The 13,148-nt window shown below is 54.4% G+C and overlaps 4 protein-coding genes across 4 annotated transcripts; 1 reads left to right on the forward strand and 3 right to left on the reverse strand.

Annotated features, from left to right (window-relative positions):
- Positions 1-1,298: 1,298 nt before the first annotated feature.
- BO72DRAFT_465066 (MFS transporter) lies at positions 1,299-5,469 on the forward strand (the record flags this gene model as incomplete). The annotated part of the gene is made up of 6 exons (XM_040946679.1): positions 1,299-1,728; positions 1,777-2,032; positions 2,094-2,680; positions 3,214-3,301; positions 3,385-4,084; positions 4,135-5,469. 6 exons carry the CDS (start codon positions 1,299-1,301, stop codon positions 5,467-5,469), a joined length of 3,396 nt encoding a protein of 1,131 aa, XP_040805642.1.
- Positions 5,470-5,592: 123 nt separating this feature from the next.
- On the reverse strand, positions 5,593-7,466 carry BO72DRAFT_444175 (putative DnaJ domain protein). Its single transcript, XM_040943746.1, has 2 exons — positions 6,922-7,466; positions 5,593-6,807 (listed from the first exon to the last, which is right to left on the reverse strand). Exons 1-2 carry the CDS (start codon positions 7,086-7,088, stop codon positions 5,712-5,714), a joined length of 1,263 nt encoding a protein of 420 aa, XP_040805643.1. The 5' UTR covers positions 7,089-7,466; the 3' UTR covers positions 5,593-5,711.
- A 325-nt stretch (positions 7,467-7,791) lies between these two features.
- BO72DRAFT_420287 (uncharacterized protein) lies at positions 7,792-10,158 on the reverse strand (the record flags this gene model as incomplete). Its single annotated transcript, XM_040942707.1, has 2 exons — positions 9,696-10,158; positions 7,792-9,608 (listed from the first exon to the last, which is right to left on the reverse strand). Exons 1-2 carry the CDS (start codon positions 10,090-10,092, stop codon positions 7,792-7,794), a joined length of 2,214 nt encoding a protein of 737 aa, XP_040805644.1. The 5' UTR covers positions 10,093-10,158.
- Positions 10,159-10,624: 466 nt separating this feature from the next.
- Positions 10,625-11,069, reverse strand: BO72DRAFT_175395 (uncharacterized protein). Its single transcript, XM_040939422.1, has one exon. The coding sequence runs from the start codon at positions 10,958-10,960 to the stop codon at positions 10,715-10,717; it is 246 nt and encodes an 81-aa protein (XP_040805645.1). The 5' UTR covers positions 10,961-11,069; the 3' UTR covers positions 10,625-10,714.
- Between the last annotated feature and the right edge of the window lie 2,079 nt (positions 11,070-13,148).

Here is a 13,148-nt window from a genome sequence, read left to right on the forward strand (position 1 = left end):
TTGATTAAATTGATCCGCCGGTCTGGTTGAAAATCGAACTGATTGGTTGCCAACGTCGACTTTAATGAAGAGACCAGGGTGGAGATCTTTACACAAAGCAGTTGCAGCTAGCAGAGCAATGCTGTGCACTGTAGACATATATGGCGAACAGGTCTCATGAGAAGCCCAGTCTCCGCACAGACGTTTGGGCACGAAAGCCAAGAGATCGATATTCGAAATCTCCGTCAGTTGCGATGAGATCTCGCCCGGCAGGACTTTCAATTACCGCATAGGTCGGCAAGCCTCCGACAATACCTGTCGGACATCCGAAGCGCCGGTCAACCCAACTTTCCGCCACACAGATCCACTTTCCCACTAAAAAAAAAATGTTAACTGACTGGGCAACCACAGCGCGGAATCGGTCCGGATTCCCTGGCTCGGTTAGGTTTGAAACAGCTCATAACCGATAATGGCTGTGACAATGAGCAAAACGGCCATTGCCATTATGTCCGAGTCGCCCAGAACCGTCGGCGGTCCGTCCGCTGCCCTGCGGAGCTGGACTGATAAAGACTCGCAGGGAGGATGATTTGGTCGTCTCCTCCAGCATTTCTTACTAAATTAGCCCATGAACCAGACAGGCAGGGGTCGCATGAAAATATTCTAACTCCGCCTCAACCTATCTCCCCATATATAGCAGTTGGACTGTGTGTATGCACTGGATCTGACCTGCACTGCACTCACGACGGGGACAAGCTCTAAATCTTTGATACGACATTCGATATCCGTGACACGAACCTGGCTCATCGGGCCAATTGAGACCATCTCCAGCCCCATCTGGACCATTCTCGAGCTCTTCTAAAAATCATGTCCGAGGCCATCTTGCTGTCCAGACCGTTATTATTCTAAGAGAAGAAGAAAAGATGAATCGGCAACAGGCGGCCGAGAAGGCTTTACACGACCAGACCAATATCCTCCCCATTGGGCAACTGCTGGTTGTCTTCTCTGGCCTGGCAGTCTCCCTGCTCATTACTTTTGTTGATCAAAATGGCATCAGCGTTACGCTTCCTACGATAGCCCGCGACCTCAATGCCCAGGATACGATCTCCTGGGCAGGAACTTCGTCTTTAATCGCGAATACCATGTTCACAGTGCTATACGGTCGACTTTCTGATATATTCGGTCGAAAGATTGTCTATCTCTGTGCGTTAGCACTTCTCTGTGTCGCTGACTTGCTTTGCGGTCTTTCCCAAAATGCCCCCATGTTCTACGTTTTTCGAGGGTTGGCTGGCGTTGCAGGTGGCGGCGTCACGTCGCTGACCATGATCATCGTCTCGGATATCGTCACCCTCAGGGAGCGAGGCAAGTATCAGGGCATTCTGGGAGCAGCTTTGGGTCTTGGGAACGTCATTGGCCCGTTCGTCGCTGCAGCTTTTGTCATGGACTCGACCTGGCGAGGATTCTTTTGGCTCTTATCTCCACTGGCGGCGTGTTGCATCATCGTCGGATATATTCTCATCCCCAACAATTCCCGGAAGGATAGTTTCCGGAAAAATGTCCGCAAGATTGACTTCTGGGGCGTTCTCGCCTCGTCAATCGGCATCATTTTCTTATTGATCCCCATCTCTGGAGGTGGGTCCTATTTCAACTGGGACTCGCCTATGGTTATCAGCATGCTCACTATCGGAGGCTGCGCCCTCCTCGCCTTTATTGTGATTGAATGGAAAGTGGCGGTGCTGCCTATGCTTCCCGGTATGTCCCAGTAGCCATCCTACAGATATTGGATACTAACGACTGCAGTGGTGTTCTTCAAGAACAAGGTGCTCTGTGCTCTGTTCTTGCAGAGTTTCCTTCTTGGTGCTGTGTATCAGTCTTACCTATACTACTTGCCTTTGTATTACCAAAACGCTCGCGGATGGTCTCCAATTGTGTCTGCTGCGTTGACTGCACCCATGGTAGCTTGCCAGTCACTTGCCTCGATCACCTCCGGACAGTACATCTCACGCATGAAGCGTTATGGAGAGGTGATCTGGGCTGGCTTTTTCATGTGGACATTGTAAGTAACTAGTCTGTTCCCTCCTTTGCCAACTTGACCGTGCATTCTGACCCGGTCCCAGGGGTGCTGGTTTGATGCTACTATTTGATCAGCATACTAGCCCAGGTGCTATTGCTGTTATTGTCGGCATTGCTGGCATTGGCGTCGGCTGGACCTTCCAGCCGACCATGATCGCTTTCCAAGCCCATGCTACTAAATCACAACGAGCCGTTGTGATTTCAGACCGGAACTTCTTCCGTTGTATCGGGGGTGCCTGTGGCTTGGCGGTCTCCGCAGCCCTACTCCAGGCCACCCTACGATCCAACCTCCCAGCCGGGTATAAGGACGTTGCGGAATCATCGTACACGCTTCCGTCCCGGAACGGTATCTCAGATTCCGATTGGGAGCAGATTTTGGCAGCTTACGTGAAGGCATCCCACTCTGTGTTCATCTTGCAGGTTCCACTAATCGGAACGTGCCTTCTTGCGTGCCTGTTCCTTCGGGACCGAGGTTTGGAGCGGCCGAAGGATCCGCATGAGATAGAGGAGGAGAAGAGACAAGAAGAGGAAAAGCGCAGACAGGAGGAAGCCCAAGAGCAGGAAGAGCAACGGGTGGCTGGTCAGGATGTGGAGGCTCAGGTTCCGCCCTCACCTGAGTCAGTTGAGGACGGTCATTCTATCACATATCCTGTTGATGTCGAAAAGAAGGAACGAGAACAATAGGGGCCAAGGGACGAAAGAGGGTATCGCGTTGTGGCGCTTAGTTGAGAGGGTTTAGATTTAATTATCAGATCCGTACAATACAGATGGAATGAAAGACAGACATAGAATAGAAATGAGCAAGAATGCTTAGCGGCGGAAAGAACCGCGACGCGACGTCTTGGCAGACTTCGGAGGGCCGACGCCATTTTGTCTCGATTCATCTCAATTCACCCCACTTCTCCGACAACCACTCCGTCCCTCCGACACCAACTGTACGACGCCAGTCTAAGAATACTCATACATCGTCGTGGTGGTGGTGGCAACAATGACACAATGAGTGGTATGGAGACTGAGGGAGTCTCCCCCCACACAAGAGCGTCTTCTCCCTCTCGGGATTATAATCCTCGGAAGCGGGGGAGGACCGCTTGCACTCGCTGCAAAACGAGGAAGCAGAAAGTCAGTCACTGCAGTATGATACTGGTCAGCTCTTATCAAGAAGAGTCACGTTGACCATGCCACACAGTGCGACAATAACTATCCCGTATGCTCCAACTGCCACAAAGCCGGAGCAAACTGCGACAAGGCTTCCGTGCGAAATGATAACGGATCTCAGAATGAGTATAAGCCGGATAGCCATGCTTCGCTGCGTATATGCTGATGATCTACTTACAGATATACGCGGGCTTTGGAGAGCCGGATACACTATCTGGAGTCGCAGTTAGATTCAAGACCCAAGGACAGCCGGGCCAGCAGCCACGTTGCTCATCCGGTCGCGGCACTCCTCTCTCCTCAGAATCCCCCGACACCGGCTGGGTCGACCACCGAACTTGACCGGAATGCTGTCGGGGAGATAGTGGGCTTTCTCGCCCTCAACTCGTCGGAAGCCCCAGCGTATGTGGGATCCAGCTCCGGGCTGTCTCTGGCCGCAGACCTCGGAGAAATGGTCCAAGCCACCGTCTGGAACCAAGCTCTATCATCCTCGCGGAACCCGCCCGGGACACGAGCCGGGCAGCTGCCTAGTCACAATATCACAGGACTTCCGCCGCAGCCGTCTACGGGAGACAAGAGCTCAGAAGAGCGGGCGCGACCGTTGCGCATGGAGGAGTTGTTGTCGAAGACCACGGACCCTCCGAACGATGAATTGGGGTCGCGGATTCTGCGCGCCTATCTGACGAGACTACACGTGCGGTATCCCTTTCTTGATCGGACTGAGCTATGGCGCTTGCACGAAGACCGCTGGCGGTTGGCCAAGACTCCGCGCGAAGAGCTTACCAGGGCGGAGCGATTCGGGATCTTCAAATTGTATCTCGTATATGCAATTGGAGCAACGACTATACAGCTGAGTGAGAATCTGGCTACAATTCTTCCCGAGGTGAGTTGGCCCTGTTGGGGTCTGATGTATCAGTCTAACCTCCTTAGCAGCAATTCTATACAACTGCACTACAGACTGTCCCCAGAATGTGTGAGCCACGGTCGGTGGAGAACATCGAAGCCATGACTTTGATGGTGGTTTACCATCTTCGATCTGCGTCCAGTCAGGGCATGTGGTACATGGTCGGGCTTGCGATGCGGACCGCCATCGACCTGGGTTTGCACCGAAAGGCAAATGAAAACAACCTGGATCCGTTCACCGCGCAGATGCGACGCCGTCTGTTTTGGACAGTCTACTACCTCGAGCGTGTGGTGTCGATGTCACTGGGCCGACCCTTTAGCATTGCGGACCGACACATCGACCTGCCTTTACCACTCGATGTCGACGACGATGTGCACGATCCGGCTGTGCTGACTGCATCCCCGCCGATGGACAGAATCACAAGCCTCACATTTGCCATCTACCTCATGAAACTCCGTCGGATTGACTCGAGAATCCAACATAAGATCTACCGAGCCGATCGCCCGCTGCACACTCTGCGCTCCAAGATGGACCGTCTATATCTGGAACTGGAGGAATGGAAGCAGTCCGCGACGCGCCGTTTCAGTGGATCCGACCTCGACTACCCGATGCTACACTACCACCGGGCTCTACGGCTGTTGATCCAGCCTTTCCTGCCCTCCCTGCCCCTCACAGACCCCTACTACCACATCTGTCTGCGAGCCGCCGGAAACACCTGCCAGACGCACAAGCGACTTCACCAGACCCTGGAATACGGCCACTCCTTCCTGGCGGTGCAAACCGTCTTTATGGCCGGAATCACTCTGCTCTACGCCCTCTGGACCCACACCAGCGACGTCTGGTCCGTGCAGCTCAGCAACGACATCCGGGCTTGCTCCACCGTGCTCTTCGTCATGGGCGAGCGCGCCAAGTGGGTGAAGAAGTACCGGGACGCCTTCGAGCTGCTCGTCAACGCGGCCATGGAGAAGCTTGAAGGCACCGATGCCTCCAAGAAGGTGGGCATGGCCGAGCTGATGACGGCCCAGCACATCGGCGGCGGCGGGATCAACGCTGGCATGTTCCGCGACAATCACCCCAGCACCTCGCGACCCACGGAAGGAGGGACGCCAGCGGCGGCGGCGGCGCAGCAGCAGCAGCCCGCTGCCAATCCCGCTGTCTCCGTTGACCCGACCAGCCAGGACCACGGCGTGCGCATGGCGTTGCAGCTCGCCCCCTGGATTGACCTGGAGGAGGACAGCCCGTTCTGGATGCCAGATTTCGAGACTCTGGAGGGGCTGTCGGGGGATTTATGGAGTAGCGGAGAGTTTGCGCCATTTGCGCCGGTTGATCCGCTTTTTGGGGTGATGACGGGGCCAGACGTGTGATCTTTTACTCGAAGGTGTCGAGTCTCTGGACAGGAAAGCTCGCCTCGTAGCTATAGCATGCCCGTAGCCTTGCAGCATGCAGTTGCAATTTTGCACCTTAATTGTACGAAGGACTGTGCGTCTCGGGATATGTTCTATTGGATTGTCTATCTAGCGCACCGCCCGAATGAAGAGTAGAGCATGTGGTTGGTAACTTCATCCATGCGAGCAACTTTGCACAAATCATCTTGGACCGAAATATATTATAACTCATCCTTCACAGCACGAGGCTGAGACACGGGACGACCGCTGTCCTGATCGAGCGCGACGCCGTTCTTCTTGCGCCACTTCTCCCACAGGGCAAAGAAGTCCTTCTCCATGCCGCTCTCCATCTCATCCGGCAGGATGACGGTGTACTCAATATACAAATCGCCGGGGCTCTCGTCCTCGTCGTCGGACTCATGCAGATGGCCCTCGGAGTAGAAGGGCATGCCCTCGCTCTTGACGGTCTCCACAGCCAGGGGCTGCACGACCTGGCCCCGTGTCCGGCCCACCTGCACAACATGGCCATCCAAATGGGTGATATTCCGGGTCCACTCGCCCATCCAGGCCTCGCGCAGCGACAGCGCCTCCTTCCAGAACAGATCCCTGCCCTTCCGGCGGAAGAAGGTGCCATCGGTGCCCTCCGCCACCAGCTCGGGCTCGCGCTCCTCGAGAATCAGCACCAAATCGCCCGCAATCCAATCCGGACTCTCATCCGCCTCATTCTCAAACACAATCCGCGTCCCCTTGCCCATCCCCGGCTCGATCGTCGCAAACGTCTCCACCTCCTTCCTCACGACCCGCTGGCCCTGACACACGGGACACGGCCGCTTCACCATCTTCCCCTGGCCCCCACACTTGTCACAATGCATCTGCACCTGCTGAAACATGCCGGGGGCCAGCTGATGCTTCTGGATCACCACCCCGCGGCCCGCGCACTTGTCGCACGTCACCACCTCGCGATCCGCCGACCCGGTCCCCTCGCATGCGTCGCAGATCTGCTGCTTCTCCACCCCGAACGACACCTCCCGCCCGTTGTAGAAATCGCGCAGCGGCAACCCGACCTTCAGCTCCATGTCCGGCCCCCGGCGGTGGCCCGGCGCGTGCCCGAAATGGCCCCCGCCCCCGAAGAACCGCGAGAACAGGTCGAAGGGGTCGTTGCCCCCGCGCCGACCGCCCCCGGCGCTCCCGCCTTGTCGGTGCTGCTCGATCCCGTCGTGCCCGTATTGGTCGTAGATCTTGCGCGTGGTCGGCGTCGATAGGATGTCGTAGGCTTCGGCGATGAGCACGAATTTCTCGCGCGCGGTGTCGTCGCCTCTTTTTCTCGGGGAGGGTGTACAGTGATTAGTTCATGTGGTGGTGGTGGTGGTGGAGGAGGTGGAGGTGGTGGAGAGCTCAGCTCCAAGGGAGGGGAAGGTACACAAAACTCACGGGTTCTTATCCGGATGGAACTTCTTGCTTAAGGTCCGGTAGGCGCGTTTGATGTCCTTCTCCGAGGCGGATTTGTCCAGCCCCAGAGTCTTGTAGTAGTCGTCGGCTGCGAGGGCGAGTTGCACCAGACAGAGGGTGAGGGCCACCAGGACGAAGAGGGTGCGCATTGTGGGGAGCATGATTGATGGTGGATGCTTCTTCCTTCGTCGTTTCAGTCTTTGTTAGGAACGGTGTGTCGCATGTGTCTTTCTGGTGGTCGTGATTGTTCTGACAGCCGGAAGTGGGTGTGTGAGAGTATGTATGGTACGTATGTGGTCTGTTGGTTTGCTAAGCGGTTTGCGATAGCCCACGGCCAAAACTGCGAAGTATAGCAGTCGGGATTTACCTCGCAACTTGTGCGAACGTGGACGGAATAAAGTGACAAAAGAAGGTCTAAAGTAAATGCCACGAGGGCAATTGACGGGTCCCTCAAGATCAGTCAAGATCTCAAGCAGCGAGACACAGGGGGGAGAGGGAGAGGGAGTGGGTTGTTAGTTTCCTGCCAGACTGGCTGTTTTGCAGTGCTGTTATCAGTTGCTTCTCTACTGATTAGGTGGCCGCAACGCGCCCCCGGGCCAATTGTTCGGCCGATGGCCGGGTCACGTGGACGTAACTACTGCTCATGCGCATACTGTTCAATGTCCATTATTACTAGAATAAATGGAGGCAGTTCACAATTCGTTAACGCAAAGTACAAAATGCAAAACTCATCGCTACCAACTAACCAAAACGCCTAACGGACCGGTGGCTATACATTATGGCATTCTCCCCTTGCACAATCTCATAGTTATCCCATCAAGGCAAAACATTACTCAGCACCTCATCCAAAACCTAAGCCCGACGAACGGGCACGTCGAAGATCTCGTTTCTCCAGGTTCCCGCCAGAGTGCGATACTCATCGCCCTCTTCGATAGCCTCCTCCGCCCGTAGCGCCTGCTCGTTCCACACCTTGACCAGACTGCCGGGGGCGTACACTCCCCGGAACACACCCTCACCCGGCGGCTCCAGTCCAATCCGCGCTTCAACGTCGGTCTCCGGCAGCGCCTTCAAGCGAGCCAGCACCGCCCGCACGAAGCTGGCCAGATCCTGCGGGTTGGCGATCCGGGCCGCCCGCAGCCGTTCGCGGGCGAACACCAGCTCCCGGTTCAGGGCAAACGCCGCCTGCACGATCTTCTCCGCGATTTTCTTCTCGAGCACTCGACGCACAAGGTGCTTGAGGAAGGGCTTGGTCAGCCAGAGCAGCCACTTCCACCGGCTGCGATGCACCTTGTAGTCGAGCTTGTGGATCCGAACGCGGACCCCGCGCAGGGTGAAGATCTGTTCCAGCCTGTCTCGGCCGACTTCGATGTCGAGTGAGATGTCAACCCCGCGCCTGTCCAGGAAGAAGCTGGCGACACCTTCATCGTTGAACCGCAGGAAGGGCCCAGAATGGGTCCGGATCCAGTACCCGAACTCAGACGCGCTGATATTCAATCCGTTGATGGTCGTCGTGAATGTGGTTTTGATGTCGGTGGCGGTCCGTTTGGAGTGCTTCTTCACGATATCAATATCGTTGCGTGTGGTCATGTGCATCCGATAGGGAAGAAAGGACGAGTAGTTAACCGTATGGCCCGGCTCAAGGATCAAGCTCTCCAGCAGCAAGTCAACCTCGGGCGCGGAGATCTCCAGGCGAGGGATTGGAATGAATTGCACCGTACGAAGAACCAGGGGCAGGAAACATTCGAGCAAGTCTGCCGGCAGCTGGCTCTCGCGGCTATGATAGGCCTCCCAAATATCCTTGTACAGCTTCTGGGTTGCATTGGTTAGATTGGACACTGCTTTGTCGCTGGGCACCGTCCGCAGAGCTCGCTTGGCCTGGACCAGAAAAGCATCGACGTCCTGCCTGAACCGCGATTCAGTCTTGACCTCCTTAGACTTTTCCTTGAGCTCATCGAATTTCTCCTCCGCATTGTCAAAGAAGTTAGGATCAGTCAGCATCTCCTGGACGACGGAGCCGGTTTCCGAGAGGAACTTCTCAAACTCAGGGTCGGAGTTTGCATGCTGCAACACCGTCTCAAAGCGCTTCTCCAGGGCCTTCCATTCTTCGGCATCACCGAACGATTGCAACAAGATCCAAAAGTGCTGCATCGCCTGCTTGAGGTCTGCATTGACGTCGACATCTTCTTCCGCCGCCGTCACTACATCCGACGCAGCGTTCACGTAGGCTTGAGCATACCGACGAACCAGCTGGCCCAGGGTTGAGATCGAGTCCGAGTAGTCCGTACGATCCTTGAGCTTGAGGACGGTCCGCTTCAGTCGGTATAGCAGAGCCTCTTTCTCACGGCCGGCTAGGTGCTCCTTTGCACTACTGACCGCATCTTTGCCGGTGCGAGCCAGGCCATTCCCGGCAATCTCAGCCACCTCAGTCGCTTCGTGTCGCAGGTCCTCACCCGTGGGAGTATGGCCTTCATCTGCACCTGCACCCTGCACCGCTTTGGCCTCCTCCTCGGACGGTTTCAGCTGCTCGCCAATCTGCTGAGATGTGCTGGACAAGGAATAGGCCGTGTCGGAAAAGATCTGCCGTCCAACAGTGGTCAAATCATCCACGAAGAGACGGAAATCGGAGTTGGTCAGCAGGAGGCTTCCCACGGTACGTAGACTGTCGTATGCTGCGGCCGTAGAGTTAGCTCCCATCTTGACTCTACGGAAAGCGTCCATGGCGTAGAAAAAGAAAAAAAAGTGAGATGTGTACTGACCTGCTTTGGTATCGGCTCGCGCCCTGCTCTGGCGGGCCTGCTGCTGGATCTTGTTAGGGTCAATCGAGGCGCGAGATCGCGCCAGACGCCAGAGAAATTCCTGCAGCTTGTCATCCTCGTTCTTCTCCTTCAGGAATTCGATGAAGACCTGAATCCACAGGCGACAATCGCGGATGATCTGACGACCCACGGAGCCCACATCGTGAGTCTGGGCGGAGAGCACATCCGAAGCCAGCAGGGTGCGGAGATTGACGATCACCTGTTCCGTAGAAGGCAGGTAACCATCCGAGAGTGCCCGGATCATCTGGTAGGTGTGTAATTTCTGATGCAGGCGACGCTGGAGGGTCGTGTCCTCCTCATAGCGAGGGAGGAGGGGCTCGGTCTCCCCTTGCGGCATGGTTGCGATGAATTCAGCAAACACGAAGAGTAGATCGACTTGCTTGTAGAGAGGGAAAGAGGGAGGTGGGGAGATGGATGTTCGATACCACCGCAGAGTCCCTGATTCAAGGGATGATGAAACGGAGGGAATTGTAGGAAAAGAGGGGAAGCGATGGCAGCAGCTCCAGGGTTGGCTGATTCCTGTTGCATGGAATCATTCATCATCGATCACGGGCTGGTGGTGGTCCAATCACTCTTGCGTCACCGCTCCCTTTGCTCGCCGCTTTATCAGTAGCCCACGTGACCTGTCAGGCGGTATCTTATCTCTCTTATCGATAAGGCGGTTTTCTGGGGTGGTTCATCTCAAATCCTTGATCGGAAGAGTTAATCCCATGGTTCTTGACAGCCCTGAAGGTCAGTATCATGGCACAATCCATTCATCTCAACAGTCAACTGACTGAGAGATACCCTGCAACGGCCACCCCGCTTGGTTGTGGTCGAGCTACCATCCCCGTCCGAGAAATTCACCCTGAACACCACTGCGAGTTTGTTCCCATTTGCCTAAAGTATAAACACAGACTGAACTCGAGACAACACGACAGAGAGCACATCACGTAAACAAGCAAAGGAAACCCCTGCCGTCACTTGTCCGCAAGCCAGGAAATAAATCCCTCTCTGTCACAGAAGTTTACAGGGTACGAGAGAGCCACCCGAGGAAAGATCAGTAGGGAAACCATGGAATGACGGGGTCCTGTCCGTGCAGCGCTGCAAGGCAGATCGTCAGGTGTACTCCGTACAGTGCTGTACGCAGCACCGCATACAGGGTAGGGGTTCAAGGTGACAGCCACCACAACCAAGCTGTACACCTCCGTCTTCGCGTCGCGCATACCAGAGGCCGATCAGAAAACAATGACAACAACGCAATGAGCGATTTATTTTTCACTGAGGTGGGAGAGTGGGCGAGCAGTTTGTTTAATTAGCTACCTTACGAGCTGCCGCATGCTTGCAGATTCCCTGGCTGGTTCCACAAAACAAGCCGAAGAGTGATGATGGACAGACAGGTTACCAGTCGGGAATCCGTGATGCAAATCGAATCTTGCTGAGTTACTGGGTTCCTGAAAGACCTCTCATATGAGGTATATATTGGAACCGCACGAAGGGATTTTCCTCCCATGAGAAATCCAATACAGGGCGAAGAAACGAATGATCAGCAGTGATCAAGCTTTGTGACCCATGCATCTTGAATCCGGGGGAGGGAAAAGGCGAAGGAAGGGGAGACGACGACGACCTGCTCAAGTGGGTAAACCCGGTTGCGGTAGGGATAGCTATCTGCAACATGGCGTGGAGAGGGAACCTAGGGATGTGCTTTGTCCATCTCGCCTACACATTCAGCCTGAAGTTTGAGCCTTGAAAAGTGAGGGGACTAGGTGATTTTCCACCCCGAGCGTTGGGAATGAAGGTCGACGGAGTAACCCGTTGCCCACTCACTAGCTCCTGAATAACTTCGCCCTACACTGAGCTTCCCATAGAAAAGAGACCAGGGTTTTAGATCTGCAGGCGTCTCCATCGGCTAAGCCGCCAATAGCTCGAGCAGGGTAGGCGGTGACGAGAGCAAATGCCGCGCGAAGCTGGGTTGAACTTTTTGATCCATGATGGGATCCTGATGGAGTCGATGGAGTCGATGGACCGTCGCACAACCCGAATCTTTATCGTCGCCCAAGACGCAATCTCCTTCAGATTTATAATAAGAACGAGGCTCGACCTGGACTGTGGCTACTGCCTGCCATCAACAATGAATTCCATCGGAAGCAGCACGGTTCAAGCGTGTTAAGATTAATTCTAGTGCGATTATAGTATGATTATAGTGTGAAAGGACTCAAAGGAGGGACTTTTGCAGGACCGAGTCAAGTCTAACTGGTGTAGGCCAAGCCATCCGAGCCGAAAATGGCCACATCTCACCCGAGACTTTGCTATTTTGGAGACGGGCTGACTCAGCTGCTGGCTGCTTACTGCATCGGATAGTTCCATCGGTCGGGACCGATCGGCGCGGCAAAACAACTGAGTCTGCGGCTGGAGAATGCCATTGGACAGCCCATGTGTGGAATTTGGAGTATTACTCATTATATTTGGTCATTACTCAGTATAGTTGGAGAAGAATTTGGGGGAGGGGGGGAGGGGGGCAACACGCAAACACACAAATTTATTCGCGCATTCTGATCGTCGATATTGATGCGTTCCCCTTGTTCGTGTGCCCAATTGTAAAGCCTGCATGCAGAATTGGGATGTGCCAGTAGACAACTCCGTACGAGTTACATACCTATTGTCTGCAGTTCCTGATGACAGGTCTTTTAGTGGAAGTTTGACTGCCGAGCTGTTGTGCTCATTTTGTGTGGTTGTGTGTTTATGTGTGTGTGTGTGTGTCGGTACCTGCAGCCAGATGAGGAGAAAAACCAGAGAGCAAATCTCAGTGCGCAGTGATGAGGAGAAACCCGGGCCGCGTTTGCTGCGGGGAATCCAGAGATTCGCATCCGGTCCAGAATCCTTCCTCAGGCAGTTTAGCTTGGGTTTTGTGTCATGGTGACTGTTGGACTGTTTGATGTTTGGGGAGCCTGAAATTCTGCCACATGAGTTGGTGGTGGAGATCCACTTCGGGACCCTTTTGGGTCTATTGCTGCTTTGGGTTTAGTTTTCCCGATGTGGAGACATCAGAGGCAGAAAAAAAAAGAGGGAAAAACGAAAAGAAAAGAGAAAGGAAAAATGAGAAGCAGAAAAAAAAAGGATCGGGAAAGGTATATCGGGATTGGACCGAGATGGTCTATGTACAGTCAAGTAGCTACGTACCTAGCTAGGTATTCATCCATCTATTCATCACCTATTCACTTTTTATCCACCTCAATTGTGGTGAAAATGCGAGAATATCCTCAAGAATGATCATCAACAATCCATGCAGGATTCGATACGAGTACTGTAACTCAACTCTGTCTGTCACGGAGTCCGGAGTCTATTGTTGGCGAACAACAAACCTCGCTTCGACAGACTGACAAGTACATCGTATACTTCAGTCTGCTACCTATC

The sequence above is a fragment of the Aspergillus fijiensis genome (assembly GCF_003184825.1).
Source record: "Aspergillus fijiensis CBS 313.89 unplaced genomic scaffold BO72scaffold_4, whole genome shotgun sequence".
NCBI classification, from domain to species: Eukaryota; Fungi; Ascomycota; class Eurotiomycetes; order Eurotiales; family Aspergillaceae; genus Aspergillus; species Aspergillus fijiensis.

Coding starts and splice junctions, on each gene's coding strand:
- BO72DRAFT_444175 (XM_040943746.1), bottom strand. CDS start 7,088: ATGCGCACCCTCTTCGTCCTGGTGGCCCTCACCCTCTGTCTGGTGCAA. Junction 6,808..6,921: donor TTCCATCCGGATAAGAACCC/GTGAGTTTTGTG, acceptor CCCGAGAAAAAG/AGGCGACGACACCGCGCGCG.
- BO72DRAFT_175395 (XM_040939422.1), bottom strand. CDS start 10,960: ATGCGCGACGCGAAGACGGAGGTGTACAGCTTGGTTGTGGTGGCTGTC.